Source organism: Haliotis rufescens, unplaced genomic scaffold, assembly GCF_023055435.1.
Source record: "Haliotis rufescens isolate VD_foot unplaced genomic scaffold, xgHalRufe1.0.p SCAF_10, whole genome shotgun sequence".
In the NCBI taxonomy this organism is placed as follows: domain Eukaryota; kingdom Metazoa; phylum Mollusca; class Gastropoda; order Lepetellida; family Haliotidae; genus Haliotis; species Haliotis rufescens.
Genome location: NW_025963780.1, coordinates 24,826,942 through 24,850,087, shown reverse-complemented (window position 1 = coordinate 24,850,087; position 23,146 = coordinate 24,826,942). Strand labels below are relative to the sequence as shown.

The 23,146-nt window shown below is 42.3% G+C and overlaps 1 protein-coding gene across 1 annotated transcript; it reads right to left on the bottom strand.

Moving 5' to 3' along the window:
• Positions 1 to 6,090: 6,090 nt before the first annotated feature.
• Positions 6,091 to 22,256, bottom strand: LOC125376764 (NADH dehydrogenase [ubiquinone] 1 alpha subcomplex subunit 10, mitochondrial-like). The gene is made up of 8 exons (XM_048388626.1): positions 21,579 to 22,256; positions 19,656 to 19,742; positions 16,316 to 16,437; positions 14,458 to 14,546; positions 11,920 to 11,974; positions 10,898 to 11,010; positions 7,606 to 7,720; positions 6,091 to 6,453 (listed from the first exon to the last, which is right to left on the bottom strand). Exons 1-8 carry the CDS (start codon positions 22,135 to 22,137, stop codon positions 6,388 to 6,390), a joined length of 1,206 nt encoding a protein of 401 aa, XP_048244583.1. The 5' UTR covers positions 22,138 to 22,256; the 3' UTR covers positions 6,091 to 6,387.
• Between the last annotated feature and the right edge of the window lie 890 nt (positions 22,257 to 23,146).

Genomic DNA, 23,146 nt, shown 5'->3' with positions numbered 1-23,146 from the left:
TTTCAGGATCTGGTAAGCGACGCTTTGATTGGTCGGATGAAAGGTCGTTCTGACGTGACCCGTAATGGGATGTCCTCAGATCTTTGTTTAGCGATAGCGAGAACTGAGATCTGATTTGAATGAGATTGTAACTATACTGAACCGCTTCATGAAAGTTTCCCATTGAAATACCAATGCAGTTTGTAGAGGCATCTCGTTTTTAACGACTTTAGGAAGACGGCATGCTGTTGGTAACCTGGTATCGTTGCTATAATCTGTAGATGGTTCTCACGTGGTTATTATCAATTAAATCACTGGCAACAGTTCGTGCTGTCTGACCAGCATGCAGTCGTCCTAAAGTCTGGTTTATCTCCGTAAGTCTGGGCATGGCGCTAGTATCGACACAAGAATGTTGGATCCACTTATATGGGTGTCGTTTATCGGGGAAGGCACAAGGAAACGCAAGTGAATTTTGTTTTTCATGGAAAGCATTCGGAGCTTTGTACCGTGGTTGTTTGTTAAGCTGCGTTTTGCGACCCATCATGTTCAATATTTGTGTCACTTTTTGGCGGTTTACATTCAATTTGGATACAGGCTAATGTAAAAAACGAGACACCTCCCCAAAAAAGCATTGATGTCATAAAGTAATGAATGAATGCTGTTCAATAATAGTAAGAATTATAGTAAGGCTGTTCCCCTTTTCCTGATGCTGTGAACATGTCGTGGGGTGTGATTTCGTTTGTCTGCCATTCCGTTCCGGTTCGACATTTGTATGCACCCGATTCATATTTTTTATGTAACCACGTGCTGTCCGTGCGCTCGTGTTGACAAACCGCCATGCCTTGCCTATGATGATGAACTAACTGCCATTAAATTGTCTCGATGACAACGGAGACTTCTCCGTCTTCTTTTAAATTGATATTTCAATGGGAGACTTTCATGTATTTTGAAATGGTGTTATTTTGCGGTTCAATAAAGATATATCGTAAATATAAAACAACACCAGAGTATAACCAGAATTCAATTATCCGACAAATCAGATTGGGCAAAATGGCTGTAAAACTTATATAAATGGATCACTGAATATTAGTGATGACACCAAGTTATCGTGAAAAGATAAGCATGTATTAAATATCGGATATATAAATTAAATCGTACGTTTGAGTTTGAACTGTATGTATGGTGCAACAGCCAACAAAATATCTGAAATATTGTTTGGTTTAATAACCTCATACATTGTTCACGTTGTGAATGAATTACAGGTATTTGAAATTATAATGAATCAAATGACACATTTAATTGTCTTTACGGCTATCTTTGATTGTTCATGCAGCCAGCATATGCAAGTCAGTTTGTATAAAGGCAGAATTAGTACATTGATATTCTGTATTAATAAAACATAAATGTATTGTTGTCATGGTTCATTTTTCATGTAACTTTCAATGGTGAAAGCGGAATCCACATGGGGCCAGCACTGCTTATATTGTCCAGATCAGCTGGTGATCCTGGGAGAAGAATCACATCTCAACCTATGGGGTAAGGGCGGCAAACTTCGTCCAACTCTGCAAGTGATTCTGGGAGAAGAATCAAATCTCAACCAATGGTGTAAGGGCGGCAAACTTCGTCCAACTCTGCAAGTGATTCTGGGAGAAGAATCAAATCTCAACCTATGTGGTAAGGGTGGCAAACTTCGTCCAAATCTGCAAGTGATTCTGGGAGAAGAATCAAATCTCAACCAATGTGGTAAGGGCGGCAAAATTTCGTCCAACTCTGCAAGTGATTCTGGGAGAAGAATCAAATCTCAACCAATGGTGTAAGGGCGGCAAACTTCGTCCAAATCTGCAAGTGATTCTGGGAGAGGAATCAAATCTCAACCTATGGTGTAAGGGCGGCAAACTTCGTCCAAATCTGCAAGTGATTCTGGGAGAGGAATCAAATCTCAACCAATGGTGCCAGCACTACACACATTGTCCAGATCAGCACTGCTTGTAAACGGAAATACAAATTGAAAATAACATGGTCAATATGTTTCGAACAAATAAATGTTTTACTGTCCCTTTATATCATAGACTGCCAATAACCTCTGTACATAACATTTAAACGCGACCAGCTGGACGTTGATTCCATCCTGCTTGCAATAAATTTACTGTTTTTGCTCCCTCTTAAATCTCAAGATGTCTTCTTCCCTGCATTTTGAGTGAGTGAGTGAGTGAGTTTGGTTTTACGCCGCTTTTAGCAATATTCCAGCAATTTCACGGCGGGGGACACCAGAAATGGGCTTCACACATTGTACCCATGTCGGGAATCGAACCCGGGTCTTCGGCGTGACGAGCGAACGCTTTAACCACTAGGCTACCCGACCGCCCCCGTGGGGCAATGAAATTGACAATGTATACCGAATCCACGCAAACACTGCTCAATTTCTGAATCAGGTGGCGACAGGAGAAATCTACAATAACGTACACCACTCTTTACATGGTCTGCATCGGCAGATGATATCAATGTTCCTCACAAACATTTTCAAAAAAAGACACATTTATAATACTGCTGGTCTCGCAAGTTTGGAATCCATAAATACGGGTCAAGGACAGGTCCTGGGTTTTTAAACATGTGGTGCTTCTTGTTTCAGGGTATTTGTCATCATAAGAGCAGTGTGAGATCGACTCCACTTCAAATTAGAGTCATATACTTCTCCCTTTTCCCCAACTAACCGGATCGGGTGGTCAGGCTCGCTGACTTGGTTGATGCATGTCATCGATCCCAATTGCGTGGATCGATGCTCATGATATTAATCTGGATCACCTGGTCCAGACTCGATTATTTACAGACCGCCGTCATATAGCTATAATATTGCTAAGTGCGGCCTTTTTCAACAAACAAACCAAACCCATCTTCCCGAGACAACGGAGTTAACTGACTATAAAAGTCCAGTTTTAGTCAGTTAACGCCCTTGCCTCGGGAAGATGGCCTTCTCCATACTAATAACTGACAATATAAGACGTCACCGGGGCGACAGACAGACAGTGGTATTTCTTCTTGAGTTATAGCCACGTTTGATCAAAGAGAGTTCGGTTTAGGGTGCCTTTGAACGATACGTGTCACGACACAGCCGTCTAAATGTGACTCCGCTTGTTTCAATGACTTATGGTCGACTGCCTGGCGCTGTACCTCGGCGGCATGTGACGAACAGTAAACTACGGTCATAACGAACACATAGAGACCACTAATTTGATTTTGTTATAACCGTAGTTCGTTTTTAGCACATATATACAGCAATTGGCCCGGACTAAAAAAAACAGTTCGTTATAAGCGTGTTCTTCATGAAGGTAGTTTACTGTAGTTCAATGTCAACGATTGGTTTGCCGGGACGACATTTACAGGCCGCTGCTGTATAGCTGGAATATTTCTGACTGCGGAGTTTTAACAACATTCATTTCTGATTTTCAGTAACTGTAACTTCCATAGGCTCACAATCAATCATCAGGGAGTGGGTTCTAGGCAGTAGTTCAGTTATATCACGGCATTCCAGATTGGTGTGGGAGCATTTCAGTTATATCATGGCGTGTCAGCTTGATGTGGGAGCATTTCAGTTATATCATGGCGTGTCAGGTTGATGTGGGAGTATTTCAGTTATATCATGGTGTGTCAGCTTGATGTGGGAGTATTTCAGTTATATCATGGCGTGTCAGGTTGATGTGGGAGTATTTCAGTTATATCATGGTGTGTCAGCTTGATGTGGGAGTATTTCAGTTATATCATGGCGTATCAGCTTGATGTGGGAGTATTTCAGTTATATCACAGGGTGTCAGCTTGATGTGGGAGTATTTCAGTTGTATCACGGAGTGTCAGCTTGATGTGGGCGTATTTCAGTTACATCATGGCGTGTCAGCTTGATGTGGGAGCATTTCAGTTATATCATGGTGTGTCAGCTTGATGTGGGAGTATTTCAGTTATATCATGGCGTATCAGCTTGATGTGGGAGTATTTCAGTTGTATCACGGAGTGTCAGCTTGATGTGGGAGTATTTCAGTTGTATCACGGAGTGTTAGCTTGATGTGGGAGTATTTCAGTTATATCATGGTGTGTAAACTTGATGTGGGAGTATTTCAGTTATATCATGGTGTGTCAGGTTGATGTAGGAGTATTTCAGTTGTATCATGGAGTGTAAGCTTGATGTGGGAGTATTTCAGTTGCATCACGGAGTGTTAGCTTGATGTGGGAGTATTTCAGTTATGGCGTGTCAACTTGAAGTTGGACTATTTCAGTTATATCATGGCATGTCAGCTTGATGTGGGAGTATTTCAGTTATATCATGGCGTGTCAGCTTGATGTGGGAGTATTTCAGTTGTATCATGGTGTGTCAACTTGAAGTGGGACTATTTCAGTTGTATTACGGAGTGTCAGCTTGATGTGGGAGTATTTCAGTTGCATCACGGAGTGTTAGCTTGTTGTGGGAGTATTTCAGTTATGTTGTGTCAGCTTGATGTGGGAGTATTTCAGTTATATCATGGCGTGTCAGCTTGATGTGGGAGTATTTCAGTTGTATCATGGTGTGTCAGCTTGATGTGGGAGTATTTCAGTTATATCATGGTGTGTCAGCTTGATGTGGGAGTATTTCAGTTATATCATGGCGTGTCAGCTTGATGTGGGAGTACTTCAGTTATGGTGTGTCAGCTTGATGTGGGAGTATTTCAGTTATATCATGATGTGTCAGCTTGATGTGGGAGTATTTCAGTTATATCATGGTGTGTCAGGTTGATGTAGGAGTATTTCAGTTGAATCATGGATTGTTAGCTTGATGTGGGAGTATTTCAGTTGTATCACGGAGTGTCAGCTTGATGTGGGAGTATTTCAGTTGCATCACGGAGTGTTAGCTTGATGTGGGAGTATTTCAGTTATATCATGGCGTGTCAGCTTGATGTGGGAGTATTTCAGTTATATCATGGTGTGTCAGCTTGATGTGGGAGTATTTCAGTTGTATCATGGCGTGTCAGCTTGATGTGGGAGTATTTCAGTTGTATCATGGTGTGTCAGCTTGATGTGGGAGTATTTCAGTTATATCATGGTGTGTCAGCTTGATGTGGGAGTATTTCAGTTATATCATGGCGTGTCAGCTTGATGTGGGAGTATTTCAGTTATGGCGTGTCAGCTTGATGAGGGAGTATTTCAGTTGTATCACTGGGTGTCAGCTTGATGTGGGAGTATTTCAGTTATATCATGGTGTGTCAGCTTGATGTGGGAGTATTTCAGTTGTATCACAGAGTGTTAGCTTGATGTGGGAGTATTTCAGTTGTATCACTGGGTGTCAGCTTGATGTGGGAGTATTTCAGTTATATCATGGTGTGTCAGCTTGATGTGGGAGTATTTCAGTTGCATCACGGAGTGTTAGCTTGATGTGGGAGTATTTCAGTTGCATCATGGAGTGTCAGCTTGATGTGGGAGTATTTCAGTTATGGCGTGTCAACTTGAAGTTGGACTATTTCAGTAATATCATGGCGTGTCAGCTTGATGTGGGAGTATTTCAGTTGTATCACTTGGTGGCAGATTGATGTGGGAATATTTCAGTTATATCATGGTGTGTCAGCTTGATGTGGGAGTATTTCAGTTGTACCATTACGTGTATGATAATATTAGGTGCATCTGGGATTCGAACCTGTGAACAAGTGTGAGTAGTTTCACAAAGATGACAGTTTCAGTCTGTGAGTTTGGTTTAACCTTTTTCTGAACAAGGGGCGGTGAGGTAGCCTGGAGGTTAAAGCGTTCGCTTGTCACGCTGAAGACCCGGGTTTGATTCCCCACATGGGTACTATGAATAAAAGCCCATTTCGCCGTAATATTGCTGGAATATTGTTAAAAGCTGCATAAAATCATACTCACTCAATCTGAACCATATCACTACTTAACCTGGGATGAAAGCCCAAAGGGGGCAGTTCCTTGACTTTATCCCATGTTATAGCATGGGTATGGTGCCCACTAAGATTCATAATGTGATTCTTGGATTCAACTCACAACTATGATGACCATGGGATGCAAATCTGTGACTCGATGACTGAGCCATCCGTCACAAGTTCCTGCGTTAACTGATGAAAACAGGAAACTCCATACAGCAAGTAACTTCTCAAATACTTTAATTCCACCTTTCAGCACACAGCACTATGATAATGTCAGGATTAGCTTGACAACAAAACAACAATCTGAACCTCATCCTTAATGATTCCCAATCTGTTTGCTTCTTCAGACTACACGTGAGTAGATCTTCAGACTCCACAGACACAATCATCTTCATTTTCAAAAGTTCTTCACTTCTTTGCCAGAAAGCCAACATGTTTCAGTGTTGTGCTAATAACCATGACTTAAAGAGGAGCACTGTTCTCAATATACATGAATAAACAGCTATAAATATAGTGATCAGAACTTCAATAGTACGTTTGCTTTCTCTGGGTTGTATCCTGCAGCAAATTTCAAATCAGGAATCTGCAAATATAGAATGAAAAACAGTGAAAAATGTTACTTCTTCCCATATTAGTGGGATGTAACTTAAAGGGCAAGTTCACACGGAAATGAACCTATTTTTCTTGTACTTTTTCCACATTAAAAGTGTTAACCTAGAGGTGTCAAAGACAAAAATATAAAAATATCACAATTAATTAACATATTTTTCGCATTAAAACGATTTATATTTTTCACATTTACCAAGTGTTCTATTTCCACAACAAAAACACCATGGCTTATGCCCCTTGCAATATGACGTCATTGGTGCCAATTGATAAACATTATGACGTCATCATGCTTTGTTAGAGCCGCTTCACGTGGTGTAGGTCCAGGTGTGTGATTCTAGCGTCTCAGATGCCAGCCAGCATAGTGTTATGCTGAGTCACCACTGCGCCGGATTGTGTCGTAGGCCATGTTGTTTTACCGCAAACTGGTACTTGATATCTTTTGCGTTGAAAATAGACAGGGACCCAGTTGAATTGGCACCAATTACGTCATAATCTAAGGGGGATAACTCAGGCATGTTTAGCTCGAAAAACGAAGGCCTCATAACGGCATATCATTTTCACACTATTGTGAGCTTCCTACTTTCACTGTGAAAAAATGAGTGTATATTTTCAAACACAGATACTAATTAATTCTAAAATTGCGTTTTGTTCAGAAAAAGAAAGAAAGTGATTTTTGCGTGTACACTTCCCCTTTAAGCCACAGCAGGTCTTTGTTCTGTTTTACATTTGAACCAAACTTTTATTTCACTAAGATATTTTTAAATGATGCATTCTATTGATAAAATGCTGATTTTGAAAATATGGTGCCTATATTTTATTTTGTAATAGCTTCTTTTATCTTTTACTTTGTGGGGCGGTCGGGTTGCCTGGTGGTTAAAGCGTTCGCTCGTCACGCCGAAGACCCGGGTTTGATTTCCGACATGGACACAATGTGTGAAGCCCATTTCTGGTGTCCCCCGCCGTGATATTGCTGGAATATTGCTAAAAGCGGCGTAAAACCATACTCACTCACTCACTCTTTTTCTTGGGAGGTCACAAGCTAACCTAACAATCTTCATCCAAACTCTCTTCATCTAAACTCTATTCAGGGACCAGTCCCCGTGTAAATATAGTGTGATATACATACACTATCAACCAGCAGGATGAACTCCTTCAGGTCTTCGCCGCTGACCATCATCTCGGGCGCATCCCATGGTGCGGGGATCTGGAACAGGTTCTCGATCTGCCACTTGGAGGACATCCTAGAACAAAGGAGTTGTTGTCATATACTTCACATTGCTGCCACTAATATGTCCGGTGAGGGAGTCGGTGGAAATGTTTGCTTTAACATCTCTGAACAGTATTGCAGACCAATGATGACAACAGTCAATGTAGCAATGAAACCCATGGCAGACCAATGATGACAACTGAGTCAATGTGGCAGTGAAACCCGCAACATGACAATGATAACTGAGACAATGTTGCGGGGAAACCCGCAACATGACAATGATAACTGAGACAATGTTGCGGGGAAACCCGCAACATGACAATGCTCACACCTGAGACAATGTGACAGTGAAACCCATGGCAGACCAATGATGACAACTGAGTCAATGTGGCAGTGAAACCTGCAACATGACAATGATAACTGAGACAATGTGACAGTGAAACCCCCAACATGACAATGATAACTGAGACAATGTGACAGTGAAACCCCCAACATGACAATGATAACTGAGACAATGTGACAGTGAAACCCATGGCAGACCAATGATGACAACTGAGTCAATGTGGCAGTGAAACCCGCAACATGACAATGATAACTGAGACAATGTGGCAGTGAAACCCGCAACATGACAATGATAACTGAGCCAATGTTGCGGGGAAACCCGCAACATGACAATGATAACTGAGACAATGTTGTGGGGAAACCCGCAACATGACAATGCTCACACCTGAGACAATGTTGTGGGGAAACCCGCAACATGACAATGCTCACACCTGAGACAATGTGACAGTGAAACCCATGGCAGACCAATGATGACAACTGAGTCAATGTGGCAGTGAAACCCGCAACATGACAATGATAACTGAGCCAATGTTGCGGGGAAACCCGCAACATGACAATGATAACTGAGACAATGTTGTGGGGAAACCCGCAACATGACAATGCTCACACCTGAGACAATGTTGTGGGGAAACCCGCAACATGACAATGCTCACACCTGAGACAATGTGACAGTGAAACCCATGGCAGACCAATGATGACAACTGAGTCAATGTGGCAGTGAAACCCGCAACATGACAATGATAACTGAGTCAATGTGGCAGTGAAACCTGCAACATGACAATGCTCACACCTGAGACAATGTGACAGTGAAACCCATGGCAGACCAATGATGACAACTGAGTCAATGTGGCAGTGAAACCCATGGCAGACCAATGATGACAACTGAGTCAATGTTGACAGAGCAATGATGACACCTGAGACAATGTGACAGTGAAACCCCCAACATGACAATGATGACAACTGAGACAATGTGACAGTGAAACCTGCAACATGACAATGACATCTTCCCGAGGCACGAGAGTTAACTGACTTTAAAAGTCCAGTTTCCACCCTTGCCAAACTAGGCTGGAATTCCTGGGCTCGATCGTAGCGCCACCAGTGGCTATTACGAGTTATGTCCTTTCTATGCCTCTCCTATGGACCAATCAGATTCAACCTCTCGTATCACTTGCATTTGCTTCAAACAAAACGGTGGCCCCAGTCAAGACGATCTGATTGATAATCAAGATCTATATTGTGATAAAAACAAGACTTACATCGCGAAGTGCATCAAATCACGTGAGCACCTTGATTAAAAGCATGAAAAGATTTAGAAAATATCTGTTGACAACGAGTTAGCGGTACACATGCCTTGCAAATCCTGCAGTCGACCGAAATCTGCATGACACTTTACGAACCGGATTTTGATTTCAGTGCACGATTTTGATTGGACTATGCATAGACTTGTTAGTCCAGCCAAAATGTAACTCCATAATACCAGCCTAGTTCCGCAAGGGTGGAAACTGGACTTTTATAATCAGTTAACTCCCTTGCCTCGGGAAGATGGACAATGATGACAATTGAGACAATGTGACAGTGAAACCCACGAGACCAATGATGACAACTGAGTCAATCTTGACAGACCAATGATGACACCTGAGACAATGTGACACTGAAACCTCCAACATGACAATGATGACAACTGAGACAATGTGACCATGAAGCCCTCAACATGACAATGATGACAACTGAGACAACGTGGCAGTGAAGCCCGCAACATGACAATGATGAGACCTGAGACAATGTGGCAATGACACCTGCAACATGACAATGATGACAACTGAGACAATGTGACTGCGAAACCCACGAGACCAATGATGACAACTGAGACAATGTGACAGTGAAACCCGCAACATGACAATGATGAGACCTGAGACAATGTGGCAGTGAAACCCAGCAACATGACAATGATGAGACCTGATACAACGTGGCAGTGAAACCCGCAACATGACAATGATGACAACTGAGACAACGTGGCAGTGAAGCCCGCAACATGACAATGATGAGACCTGAGACAATGTGGCAATGACACCTGCAACATGACAATGATGACAACTGAGACAATGTGACTGCGAAACCCACGAGACCAATGATGACAACTGAGACAATGTGACAGTGAAACCCGCAACATGACAATGATGAGACCTGAGACAATGTGGCAGTGAAACCCAGCAACATGACAATGATGAGACCTAAGACAATGTGAACGTGAAGCCTGCAACATGACAATGATGAGACCTGATACAACGTGGCAGTGAAACCCGCAACATGACAATGATGAGACCTGATACAACGTGGCAGTGAAACCCGCAACATGACAATGATGATAAATGAGACCGTGTGGCGGTGAAACCCGTAACATCACAATGATGACAAATGAGACAACGTGGCAGTGAAACCTGCAACATGACAATGATGAGACCTGATACAACGTGGCAGTGAAACCCGCAACATGACAATGATGATAAATGAGACCGTGTGGCGGTGAAACCCGTAACATCACAATGATGACAAATGAGACAACGTGGCAGTGAAACCTGCAACATGACAATGATGAGACCTGATACAACGTGGCAGTGAAACCCGCAACATGACAATGATGATAAATGAGACCGTGTGGCGGTGAAACCCGTAACATCACAATGATGACAAATGAGACAACGTGGCAGTGAAACCTGCAACATGACAATGATGATAACTGAGTTGATGTGGCAATGAAACCCATGACAGACAAATGATAATAAGTGACATCTCTCATTACAATACATACACGGCCATGTAACAAAAACAACATGGCAAGATGGCATGGAAACAGCAGCGAGGGACTTACAGGCATCGGTAATGGTTCCAATCATCCTCTCGTGTCTTCATCCAATCTTGAAACCGTTCTTCATTCTCAAGAGTTTGTGTGTCAAGGTCAAGGCTCTCAAGTTCCTCCACAATCTGCAAGGTCAAACATCTTTTTGTCAAAATATAAGTAAATACAAAAGGAAATTCATACATGCCTTTAATATGTTACTTTCCTACTTCCATACTTTTATTCATATGATGTAATATTATGTCAAAGTTCCTATCTAAATGAAACTAACAGACATGTGGACAGGGTTGAGGTTATGAAAGTTCCATGTCTCTTTGTCTCACCTTCAAGTCAGTTTCACATTTCGCTCTGCTGCAGTTTCACAAACTGGGAACTCAATATTTCAGGCCTTATATTCCATGTCTAGTATTGTCTACTCACTACCTCCTAATCAGGCCTTATATTCCATGTCTAGTATTGTCTACTCACTATCTCCCATTCAGGCCTTATATTCCATGTCTAGTATTGTCTACTCACTATCTCCTAATCAGGCATCATATTCCATGTCTAGTTTTGTCTACTCACTATCTCCCAGTCAGGCAATGTCTAGTATTGTCTACTCACTACCTCCTAATCAGGCCTTATATTCCATGTCTAGCATTGTCTTCACACTATCTCCCAGTCAGGCATCATATTCCATGTCTAGCATTGTCTACTCACTATCTCCTAATCAGGCCTTATATTCCATGTCTAGAATTGTCTCCACACTGTCTCCTAGTCAGGCATCATATTCCATTCTAGTATTGTCTACTCACTATCTCCTAATCAGGCCTTATATTCCATGTCTAGCATTGTCTACTCACTATCTCCTAGTCAGGGCTTATATTCCATGTCTAGTATTGTCTACTCACTATCTCCTAATCAGGCCTTACATTCCATGTCTAGCATTGTCTACTCACTATCTCCCAGTCAGGCCTTATATTCCATGTCTAGTATTGTCTACTCACTATCTCCCAGTCAGGCCTTATATTCCATGTCAAGTATTGTCTACTCACGATCTCCCAGTCAGGCAGGTCTGCGACATCGTATTTCAGGACCATGGAATACTTGCTGAAAAGAGGAAGCAGAATAGATATGTAGTTCATCAAGTTTTGAATTGCAAACGGATGAATAATCTCCAACAAATGTCAGCTCCATCTCCCTACAGCTGACAGGGACCCCATGGGCCCATGAACTAGACTTGAGCAATGCCCATAAAGACTGTCAGCATGCCAACCCAGTGGTTTTACTGAAACTAATCTTTAGCATTATATTCTTCCTCCTTTCCTATGCCAAGCTAAAACGTGTGCGTGTGTGCGCGTGCGTGCCTGTGTGTGTGTGCGTGCCTACGTGCGTGCGTGCGTTTGTGTGTGCATGCCCGCTATGCAGACAAAAGCTGATTTAAAAGTGCCATCCCACTGAGATACCATCCCACAGATACCCACTCAGACACAGAATAGGCTCTTTGAGCTGACCAGTCCTTGTTGTTACCTGTAGTAAGGGAGGTTTGCCTGTAGTGTGGGAGGTTTATCTGTAGTGTGGGAGGTTTATCTGTAGTGAGGAAGGTTTGCCTGCAGTGAGGAAGGTGTACCTGTCGTGAGGGAGGTTTGCCTGTAGTGAGGGAGGTTTATCTGTAGTGACGAAGGTTTGCCTGCAGTAAGGGAGGTTTACCTGTAGTGAGGAAGGTTTACCTGTAGCGAGGAAGGTTTACCTGTAGTGAGGAAGGTTTGCCTGTAGCGAGGAAGGTTTGCCTGTAGCGAGGAAGGTTTACCTGTAGTGAGGAAGGTTTGCCTGTAGCATGGGAGGTTTACCTGCAGCGAGGGAGGTTTACCTGCAGTGAGGGAGGTTTGCCTGTAGTGAGGAAGGTTTACCTGTAGTGAGGAAGGTTTGCCTGTAGTGAGGGAGGTTTACCTGTAGTGAGGAAGGTTTGCCTGTAGTGTGGGAGGTTTACCTGTAGTGAGGAAGGTTTGCCTGCAGTAAGGGAGGTTTGCCTGTAGTGAGGAAGGTTTACCTGTAGCGAGGAAGGTTTACCTGTATAGAGGGAGGTTTACCTGTAGTGAGGGAGGTTTACCTGTAGTGAGGAAGGTTTACCTGTAGCGAGGAAGGTTTGCCTGTAGTGAGGAAGGTTTGCCTGTAGTGAGGAAGGTTTACCTAAAGGGAGGGAGGTTTACCTGTAGTGAGGGAGGTTTGCCTGTAGTGAGGGAGGTTTTCCTGTAGTGAGGGAGGTTTGCCTGTAGTGAGGAAGGTTTGCCTGTAGTGAGGAAGGTTTACCTGTAGTGAGGGAGGTTTACCTGCAGGGAGGGAGGTTTACCTGCAGTGAGGGAGGTTTACCTGCAGTAAGGGAGGTTAACCTGCAGTGAGGGAGGTTTACCTAAAGGGAGGGAGGTTAACCTGCAGGGAGGGAGGTTTACCTGCAGTGAGGGAGGTTTACCTGCAGGGAGGGAGGTTAACCTGCAGTGAGGGAGGTTTACCTGCAGTGAGGGAGGTTTACCTGCAGGGAGGGAGGTTAACCTGTAGTGAGGGAGGTTTGCCTGTAGTGAGGAAGGTTTGCCTGTAGTGAGGAAGGTTTGCCTGTAGTGAGGAAGGTTTACCTGCAGTGAGGGAGGTTTGCCTGTAGTGAGGAAGGTTTGCCTGTAGTGAGGAAGGTTTACCTGCAGTGAGGGAGGTTTACCTGTAGTAAGGGAGGCTTACCTGTAGTGAGGGAGGTTTGCCTGTCATGAGGGAGGTTTACCTGTAGTGAGGGAGGTTTACCTGTAGTGAGGGAGGTTAACCTGCAGTGAGGGAGGTTTGCCTGTCATGAGGGAGGTTTACCTGTAGTGAGGGAGGTTCACCTGTAGTGAGGAAGGTTTACCTGCAGGGAGGGAGGTTAACCTGCAGTGAGGGAGGTTTACCTGCAGTGAGGGAGGTTTGCCTGTAGTGAGGAAGGTTTGTCTGTAGTGAGGAAGGTTTGCCTGTAGTGAGGAAGGTTTACCTGCAGTGAGGGAGGTTTACCTGTAGTAAGGGAGGCTTACCTGTAGTGAGGGAGGTTTGCCTGTCATGAGGGAGGTTTACCTGTAGTGAGGGAGGTTTACCTGTAGTGAGGGAGGTTAACCTGCAGTGAGGGAGGTTTGCCTGTCATGAGGGAGGTTTACCTGTAGTGAGGGAGGTTCACCTGTAGTGAGGAAGGTTTACCTGCAGGGAGGGAGGTTAACCTGCAGTGAGGGAGGTTTACCTGCAGTGAGGGAGGTTTGCCTGTAGTGAGGAAGGTTTACCTGCAGGGAGGGAGGTTTAACTGTAGTGAGGGAGGTTTGCCTGTAGTGAGGGAGGTTTGCCTGTAGTGAGGAAGGTTTACCTGCAGTGAGGAAGGTTTACCTGTAGTAAGGGAGGCTTACCTGTAAGTGAGGGTGGCTTACCTGTAGTGAGGAAGGTTTACCTGTAGTGAGGGAGGTTTACCTGTAGTTAGGGAGGTTTACCTGTAGTGAGGAAGGTTTTACCTGTAGTCAAGGCAGTGTGTGTGTGTGTGTGTGTGGGTGTGTGTATGTGTGTGTGTGGAAGGGTGGGGTGTTTGAGCTCACCTGTAGTTAGGGAGGACCATCTTCTTGTAGGCGTCCTCAACAGTCTGCAGGTACTTATCCGTCACGACCTTCCCTTTCACCTCTGATGGCTGTGATGACAAAGTCGCCAACATGTTATCAACATCGCCATGACAACTGGACACAGTTGTACTTTGGTATATCGAAGAAATGATGTCAATACATTTTTTTCATTTACTGAGGTATAAACGTGCAAATGGGTGTACACACTGTATAAATCTGACTCTATGGTGGACTTACGTGAAGTGGGCACATGGTTTTACTTTCATACCTCCATAAATGAAAACAACATATGGAAGTCAATTCTTATAAATAAACCAGTCAACAACAGTAATTTCACAGACTGCCTACTTACGAGATAAACATACAATGTAGGGCTGGGCTATCTGTAGATTTAACCATGCTAAAATGAATTTGGAACCGAACGTGCAATCGTCAACGATGTAAATGGTATAAAGAAAAGCGCCAAACAGCAAGCTCTATGATGTCCTCAAAACTGGAAATACATTCTCTTTGTAGATTTCTATCGTGTTTTCTGAACGAAATCTATTGCCACACATCCTTTGAATATTGTAGTAACTGCAACTTTAAATTTTGTAGCCAATAATTTGTACATATAATTATATAAATATATTCCTACTGATAATGACTGTAAAAGAAGTACTATTCTAAAAATATTAGATTCTGTGGTGATGAGGCAGTCAAATCGCCTGTTTCAATCAGAGAGGGTTTATTGTTATTTGATACCTCTGATTTTCAAAATTCATGCTTGAATTAACCATTACCACAACAAATACGATATCAAAGACATTGTTCAGCGCGACAATGCAACACAAGCCCTTCTCACCCGAATGTCAGCCAATCAGAAAACAGTAGACCGATAGTGGGCGTGGCCTAATTTACTTCTAAGGTGAGTGAGCATCGCGTTTCGCACTAATCCAGCAATATCATGGCTAGGGAAATGGGGTTTAACGTCGCGTTCAAGATTTTTGCACTTATATAGCGACTTGCATGCACATGTTTGCATGTCTGTGTCTGTCTGCTTGTGCTTGTCCGGACCAATACCAAATTTATAGTGTTAGCTCACTGAGAGACCATGCCACAGTTTAACATGAATACCCCACATAGACACAGTATACTGACTCCAAGTCGACCAGTCCTTGTTTTAGCCCCTAAAAGTAGAGCACCAGGTAGGGTAACAACAAGTACCATATTTCAACATCTTTTGGTATGACGCGGCCGGGAATTGAACCTACAACCTCCACTCTCCAGGCAGACGCATTACCACTACACCATGAAGGCGATCGCATTGGATAAGCAAATGAGAGATGTATAAAACTACTTCAGAAATATATATATTAGTTTTACGTTACCAAGACCCATCTTCACACAGAACATACACATGACATCTTGGGAGTTGATCGATAAGTTCAATATAGAGTAAAAACCTTCCACCGTGTACAGCCCTTGAAAATAATACCGTAACCATGGTAACACAAAACCCAAAATATTCCTTGAACAGACACAGTGCTTAACATAGAAGGATAGGAGTGCCCTGTGGTCCGTTCCACATAGACATCACGGCATCTAGGTGATCTCATATAGAACTCCCATACTATAACATTGACTTACGACTGCCGTTGGGCTACAATTGCTTTGTGGAATGGGGCCCTGGTTGTCAGGGTTGAAGATGTTTACTTTGTGCTGAACGACCAAGCATCATAATCAGAGCCAATCTGGGATTTGAACCTGCGACCAGCAGGATCTTGATGGACAAAGGGACGTAACTCTGCACAGTAAACCGTTCCCCACCTTTGTGGACAGCATATAGTGTACATACCCGCCCGCGTGTGTTGATGCGTTGTCGGACATCGCTAACTGGAGCGTCCAGGTAGAGCACCAGATGAGGTTTCCACAACTCACATATTGTGTTGTCTCGCCACTGCTGGTAGTATCTGTAACCTGCAAACATACGTAGAACACCTGACATATCCTTCTCGGATATAAGCTGATCATCTGATGACTCCATAATCGTCAATACTTCACAGGTTGTCATTGCACACACACACACGTTCCTTCATGACAACCCTACGGCTGCTTTGTGTAGTCACTTGTTTAACCAACGAATCAAGGCCTCTACCAGTGAGTGCTCAGACCAATGAATGCTCAGATTACGTCAGCAATATTTCCTCTGGTAAGAGTCATAGCCATCTGACATTTGTTTACCATACACACTGTTCCAGAATCCGGCAATAGTACTGAGGATAGTGGTAGGGTTCCACTGATTCATTTAGACCTGCCAGGAGGCTGATATTTGGCTCAAAGTCCGGAGCAAATGTCAGTCATCTTCCCGAGGCAAGAGATTTAACTGACTATGAAGTCCAGTTTCCACCCTTGCCGAACTAGGCTGGTATTATGGAGTTACATTTTGGCTGGACTAACAAGTCTATGCATAGTCCAATCAAAATCGCGCAATGACATTAAAATCCAGTTCGTATACTGTCGTCCAGATTTCGGTCGATTGCAGGATTTGCAAAGCATGTGCACCGCCAACTTGTTGTCAGCAGATATTTTCCAAATCTTTTTATGCTTTTAATCAAGGTGCTCACGTGATCTGATGCATTTTGCGATGTAAGACCCGTTTTATCACAATTAGGTCTTGATTATCGATCAGATCGTCCTGACTCAGCGCCACCATTTTGTTTGAAGCAAACGGAAGTGATACAACAGGTGGAATCTGACTGGTCCATAGGAGAGGGTTAGAAGGGACATAATTGGTAATAGCCACTTGTGGCGCTACGATCGAGCCAAGTAATTCTAGCCTAGTGCGGCAAGGGTGGAAACTGGACTTTTAAAGTCAGTTAACTCTCTTGCCTTGGGAAGATGATGTCAGTAAAAAAAATCCCATATTAGAATTCAACAATTAAGCCAAAATGCTGTTTTGGTTTAGTTGCGGTGTCTTGTGTCTTGTTGTCTTCACAGATAACAGGGCCAATATACAGTTAAAATACATCTCAATTTAGGAAAATATAAACTTTAAAAATAATCCTAATTATAGTCTGGAAGGTAATTTAAGGTGCTGACGTTTACTACAATATCTGTACGGGAATCACGCACGTTGAGACGCCCAACGCTAACACCGTATTCATGCGTGCATGATTCCCGTGCACCCTTTCGAGTTGAGTTGATTGGTTCAACTGTGTCATGTGGCCATGTGACGCAGGGGTAGCATTATGCAGATGGCTGTTTCAATGAATGCTCGTTCCACCCGTGACGAACAGGTCTGGTTGTTGATGAAATATAGTGACAGATTTTTTATTCATGCACCGATTGTCTTTAAATGTAATATCCAGTTATGTATGACTGTTTAATAATCTCATACCAACTTTGACTGGAGTAGGTCCGTTAGTTTTTTAGATATTGTAGTAAACGTCGGTACCTTAAATTACCTTCCAGACTATAAGCACAAACTAATGACTTTGTCCAATTTGCCTGTCAAGGGAAGTTAGTTGGGAATCCTAGATAAATCCCTGGGTTCTCACAAAGCTCATGAAGTGAGTGAGTTAAAATCTAACGTCACATCGGCATTTATTTCAGCCATAGAGCGACTATGAACCGAGTAGAGCTCATCTTAATTGAAAAAACTAAACTAACTAACATTAGACAAATCCACCTCACAGCGGTTGGTTGTAATCACATGTGATGAGGAATGTAGTGTATACCAACCCATGAATCGATGATGCAAATCCATCATACATCATGTACATGTTTGAAACAAAAAGTCTCTACCAAATTTACATAAATGACAAAGCTTTATCACGGAATAACCATCAAAAATCATTTCAGGCAAAACACTGCAAAACTATAGCATTCCAGCATTAAACATGTTAAAAATAGAAACTATACACTTTGTCTTTTAAGTAGTTACTAGGGGTGACTATTGGTCTGGAAATTACTATTGCAAAAACTATTGATATTGAAAGCAACTATTGAAATAACTATTGATATTGAAAGCAACTATTATGATAAATATTGATAGTTTTCAGTGTATCATTTTAGATGGACTTTAGAGTTGAATTAAACCTTGGAACTGAAGTTTCCTTTGAATGTGATAACCATAACCAACAACAAATAAAAAGTAAAGTTTGACATATGACTGATTTGTTTTTTCTTTACCCTAATAATTTAAGAACAAGAAACTTCCACATTACCATGTGTAAATTACTACCACTCATGATCCACAGAAACACAAATATGAACAGCATTGCATGTATTATTTTTATATGGTAATTACAATCGAAACTATCGATATTCCTAACTGAAATCGATACTATTGATCAGAAAGTAATTTAACAATTTATTTATTGACTTTAAGTGCTAACCAATAGCAATATACGTGATATTTCGATATTTCGTTTTATCATGACACCCCTAGTAGTTACCATGTTTACTACATGTACTATGAGATAATAATAATTTTTCTGAACAATAATATGGTAAGATATTAACAGGATTAATTTGGACAACCAAAGCAACCAAATCATGCGAATAGCTTTGGCAAAAAACTACATTGGGTATAAAATGCTATATTTAATGATGCATTGGTGAGCAAATTGACAGAAAGTTCAATGAATACAAAATGACACATTGTTCCAAATGTCTCCTCAGAGCTCCAGATAAGCTTTTGGTGTTGTGGGTATTTTACCCATGCATTTTAAAATCATTGGGTATCAGTAATTCTATCTGCGTATTCAAATTTCTGTTACCCACTAGTTTTTACACATGTGGGTATTTAAGTTAAATATTTAAAAACACTATTCCTCTAGTCCCTGCAAACTGGTGTCGTGTGGGTTCGAGAGCTTTATAGGACTCAAAAATACCACGATACTTCCACAAGAAAGTGTGATGGCAAATGATCATGATGTAACTGTCATCGTGGAGTTTGGCACGGTTGACGGAATGCCCGTTTATAATTTAAAAATAAGTTGCTGATTTGCTAATCGAATACGCAGGGTTACTCCACAATATTTCGAAGATACGTACAAGTTTTATTTTTGTAGCGTATCTGTAATGTTCGTTGCGTATTTGATACGCTTGGATTATATTTTACTGTGTATTTCTGCATTTCTGATGCGTATTTCACGCAGATACGCAGCTTATCTGGAGCTCTGCTCCTTTACCATTTCCTGTCATGTAGCCAAGTTTCCTCAACGTGTCTGCGAACACAAGGTCACTCCACGGTCCCCTCTCGATCACCACGCCTTGTCCTGGAACAACAGAAACTACTCCTTGAAACTTTCATTGTTCCTTTCATACACAGTGATAACAGCATCCTTATTTATACAGAGTATGAGTCCTCCATCATGTCCATTCTGTTAAATAACCAGGATCCATTTTACATCAAAGCTTCCATTCGAAAAATCACTAACAGCACAGAGTGTTATTTGACTGGATGGCTATTTTTAGTTTCCTGTTATTGAAATTGGGCTTAGAATGAATCTAAGGTAGTGAATGGGTATATCATAATAGTGAGTGAGTGAGTGAGGTTTTACGCCGCTTTGAGCAATATTCTAGCACTCTCACGGCGGTGGAAACCAGAAATGAGCTTCACACATTGTACCCATGTCAGGAATGGAACCTGGGTCTTCGGCGTGACTAGCAAACACTTTAACCACTAGGCTACCTGACCATCCTGTATATCACAATAACATAGAGGTATACTACAGTGGATAATTGAGGATGTCATACAAGATGCAGACAGGAACCTCCAGTGTTCACCAGTAAATACTAACTGCTGGCACGGACGTGTTATGCCAATAGGAACGAGAAGCAGTCAGTCCTTGGGATCAGCTGGTAATCTGTGAAGCTGATCATGCTACAGAATCAGGACATCATCAGCTGATCCAGGCTTGTTTGTTTGTAGTTTAATGCCGCACTCAGCAATATTCCAGCTATAGGACTGCGGTCTGCAAATAATTTAGTCTGGGTCAGACAAGCTAGTGATTAATATATTGAGCAATGATCCACGCATTTGGGGCACATTGACCATTAGGGACCAGTCATTTATTACAGTGTGTGGGAGATGCATTAATGTATCCTCGTGTTAATGATTGTCAAGCCCCTTAGAAGTCTAATAACAATCCCAATACACTATAATTAAGTCTTACCTTTGAGAACATATATTTCTGTAAACACTTGCATGGTCTAATGACCATGTCTTGTTAATTTTATTGCGACAATGCCTCGCCGAGTGAGACGGGTCAATCAGGTGCTATCTTGTTACCGTCACATGATTTTGAGCCCCTCCAATACAGTCGTTAAAAATAGATGCAAAACATGGCCAGTCACATGACATTACAGACAGGAAGTTTACAAACAGCAGCCGATACATCGTCAGTGCATATGATTGTTCTGATGCAAAATTATCATCAGATCAAGTTTGATTAAAATGTGCATTAGTGAAAAAAAAGGTTTGGAGGTTTATTTTCATTACTTATTGAATATCTTTACACATGTAGCTTCATTTGCAACATAACTTCAGCTGCAAGTTGTCTTCGGTGGGCTTTGATGAAGCATCTACCTCGATTACGTCATTGAGTGCTTGGTCAGATATTGTTTAGGGGCTGGAAAAGAGGCTAGACTCGAAAACGTGTGATACCGGAAATAATTACCCTCCACAACATTGTTTTCATGATCCTCCCCTAAAATGTGTATGATTAAAATGACCCTGAACTACAGACTGTTGTATTTTTTGTGACCCTCCCCTGATTCCCTCCCATAATAAATGACTGGTCCCTTAAGTGGCCTCTTTATGACCAGCAAAAGTTGCCAGGGACCGATTCGAACCTCGAATCGAATCCCTACGGGTACCTAATGCTAAAATCACTGTCAAGTGATGCTGGATTGGGGGGGGGGGGGGGGGGGGGGGATTCTTAGGCTATGGATAGTGTTGGGGGTAACCTACCCCAGTAGGCTATATCATGTATGGCGATATATAGACCTAACAAAGTGAGACACAGTGTCCTACACAATTAATTAGAATCATGATTAGTGTGTCTTGTAAACTGAAGTTGACATGGAAACGTCTGGGCCTAATTATTTACCAGTGTTGAGCAAGTGCTCAAGTGCATTGACATAGTTGAGAAATCGATGTCTGTAGATAGCCAGCTGGGTTCTGCCAATAGTTTTCAATGTAATTGGGTGCACGTCCTGCATGTGGAAGGTTGCTATGTCCAGACTCCGGGCCCCGGGTGGCAGCCGCTCGTTCAGGTCTCGGTAATCTATCCCAGAATCGGACAAATATATCATGCTGTCGAGGGGATCTGGGAAATATTTCATGTCGAATTCAGTTGCAAGTTTTTCTGCGAACTCCGACTTGCCAGTGGCGACATTTCCATCAACAACGATCACCTTCGAATTGTCATTAAATCGCTTTCTGGTATGATCAATAAACTGCCAGTACTGATTATAACGCCTGGTTTCGTATGGCCACGGCTTCGCTCGCTGAATTTCGTTTCCATGACTTTGAGAAGACGTCAAGTTTGCAACTTGAACTGCACCAGCGCCGACTGCGGATTGCGCTTTACCGGTGTCTAACAACAACCTGAATCTGCTGCATCCTGGTCGAAAATTCAGAATTAATTTCTGGTAACGAAATGCCATGATTGGTGATCTTCAAATGAACCTACTTCACGATAAATTACTGTGATAACATTTGGTCCTGCTTGTTTCGGTGAGGTAAAGTCACCTCGACGAAAGTACAGGAAGTTGTTAGCGCGCAGGTGCGGTTACAAGCTCCTCACAGCGATAGCCCATTCGTTGAACTCTCCATACTATGATGGATAACGAAGTTGTCCCGCGTCGTGATAGAGCTTGGTTGCGTATACATGTAAGGGGCGCAATTCTATTAACCACACGGCAACCAGTAAACTGAACATTACATATTTTACGTGCGCTTTGACATGCAGACAACATCGAACGAGGCGCCCATTCTATGCAACAAATATAACCTATTTAAGAGTGATCTCGAGTGAGAGTTGGGTTTAACGCCGCTTTTAACAGTGTTCCAGTTATATCACGGCGTGTCAGCTTAATGTGGGAGGAAAGCCCGAAGTGATGCAGGTCTCAGATGTTTACCACTTCGGTGAAACCCACGAGCACGGGTATGGTACTGACAAACCCAGAAACATAAACCGGGATTTGAACCCACAATCATAGGTTTCTGGCGTGCCCAAGGGACGCAACTCTGCAATTCCCCGGGACTGGTTGTTACAGTTTTGGAAATAATAAGGAAATGTAGGTATCTTTGTGGGTAGTATCGGTAATGGTGACGAAGTTTTGATAAGTCACTTGCTTGGTAATTGTGCGATTTTCGTTTACACTATTTTGACTTGCAACACAAAGTAAATATTTCTCCCGAGCATTGCTTTTTTTTTATCGTGTTAATGTTTCTACAGTCAAAATGTGCAAAATTTTCACTTAGGACATTTACTAAACGCCTAAATATTCTTACAAATCAACTGAAAAATATGTCCATCTGTATTATTATGACAACGAATTCCAAACAATTTTATCTTTAATATCATCAGCAAGAGACTGAAAATGTAACGATGAAAAGTACATATCTATTTTTTTTGGCTTCTAATCCTACATAATAATTTATTGTGATGTT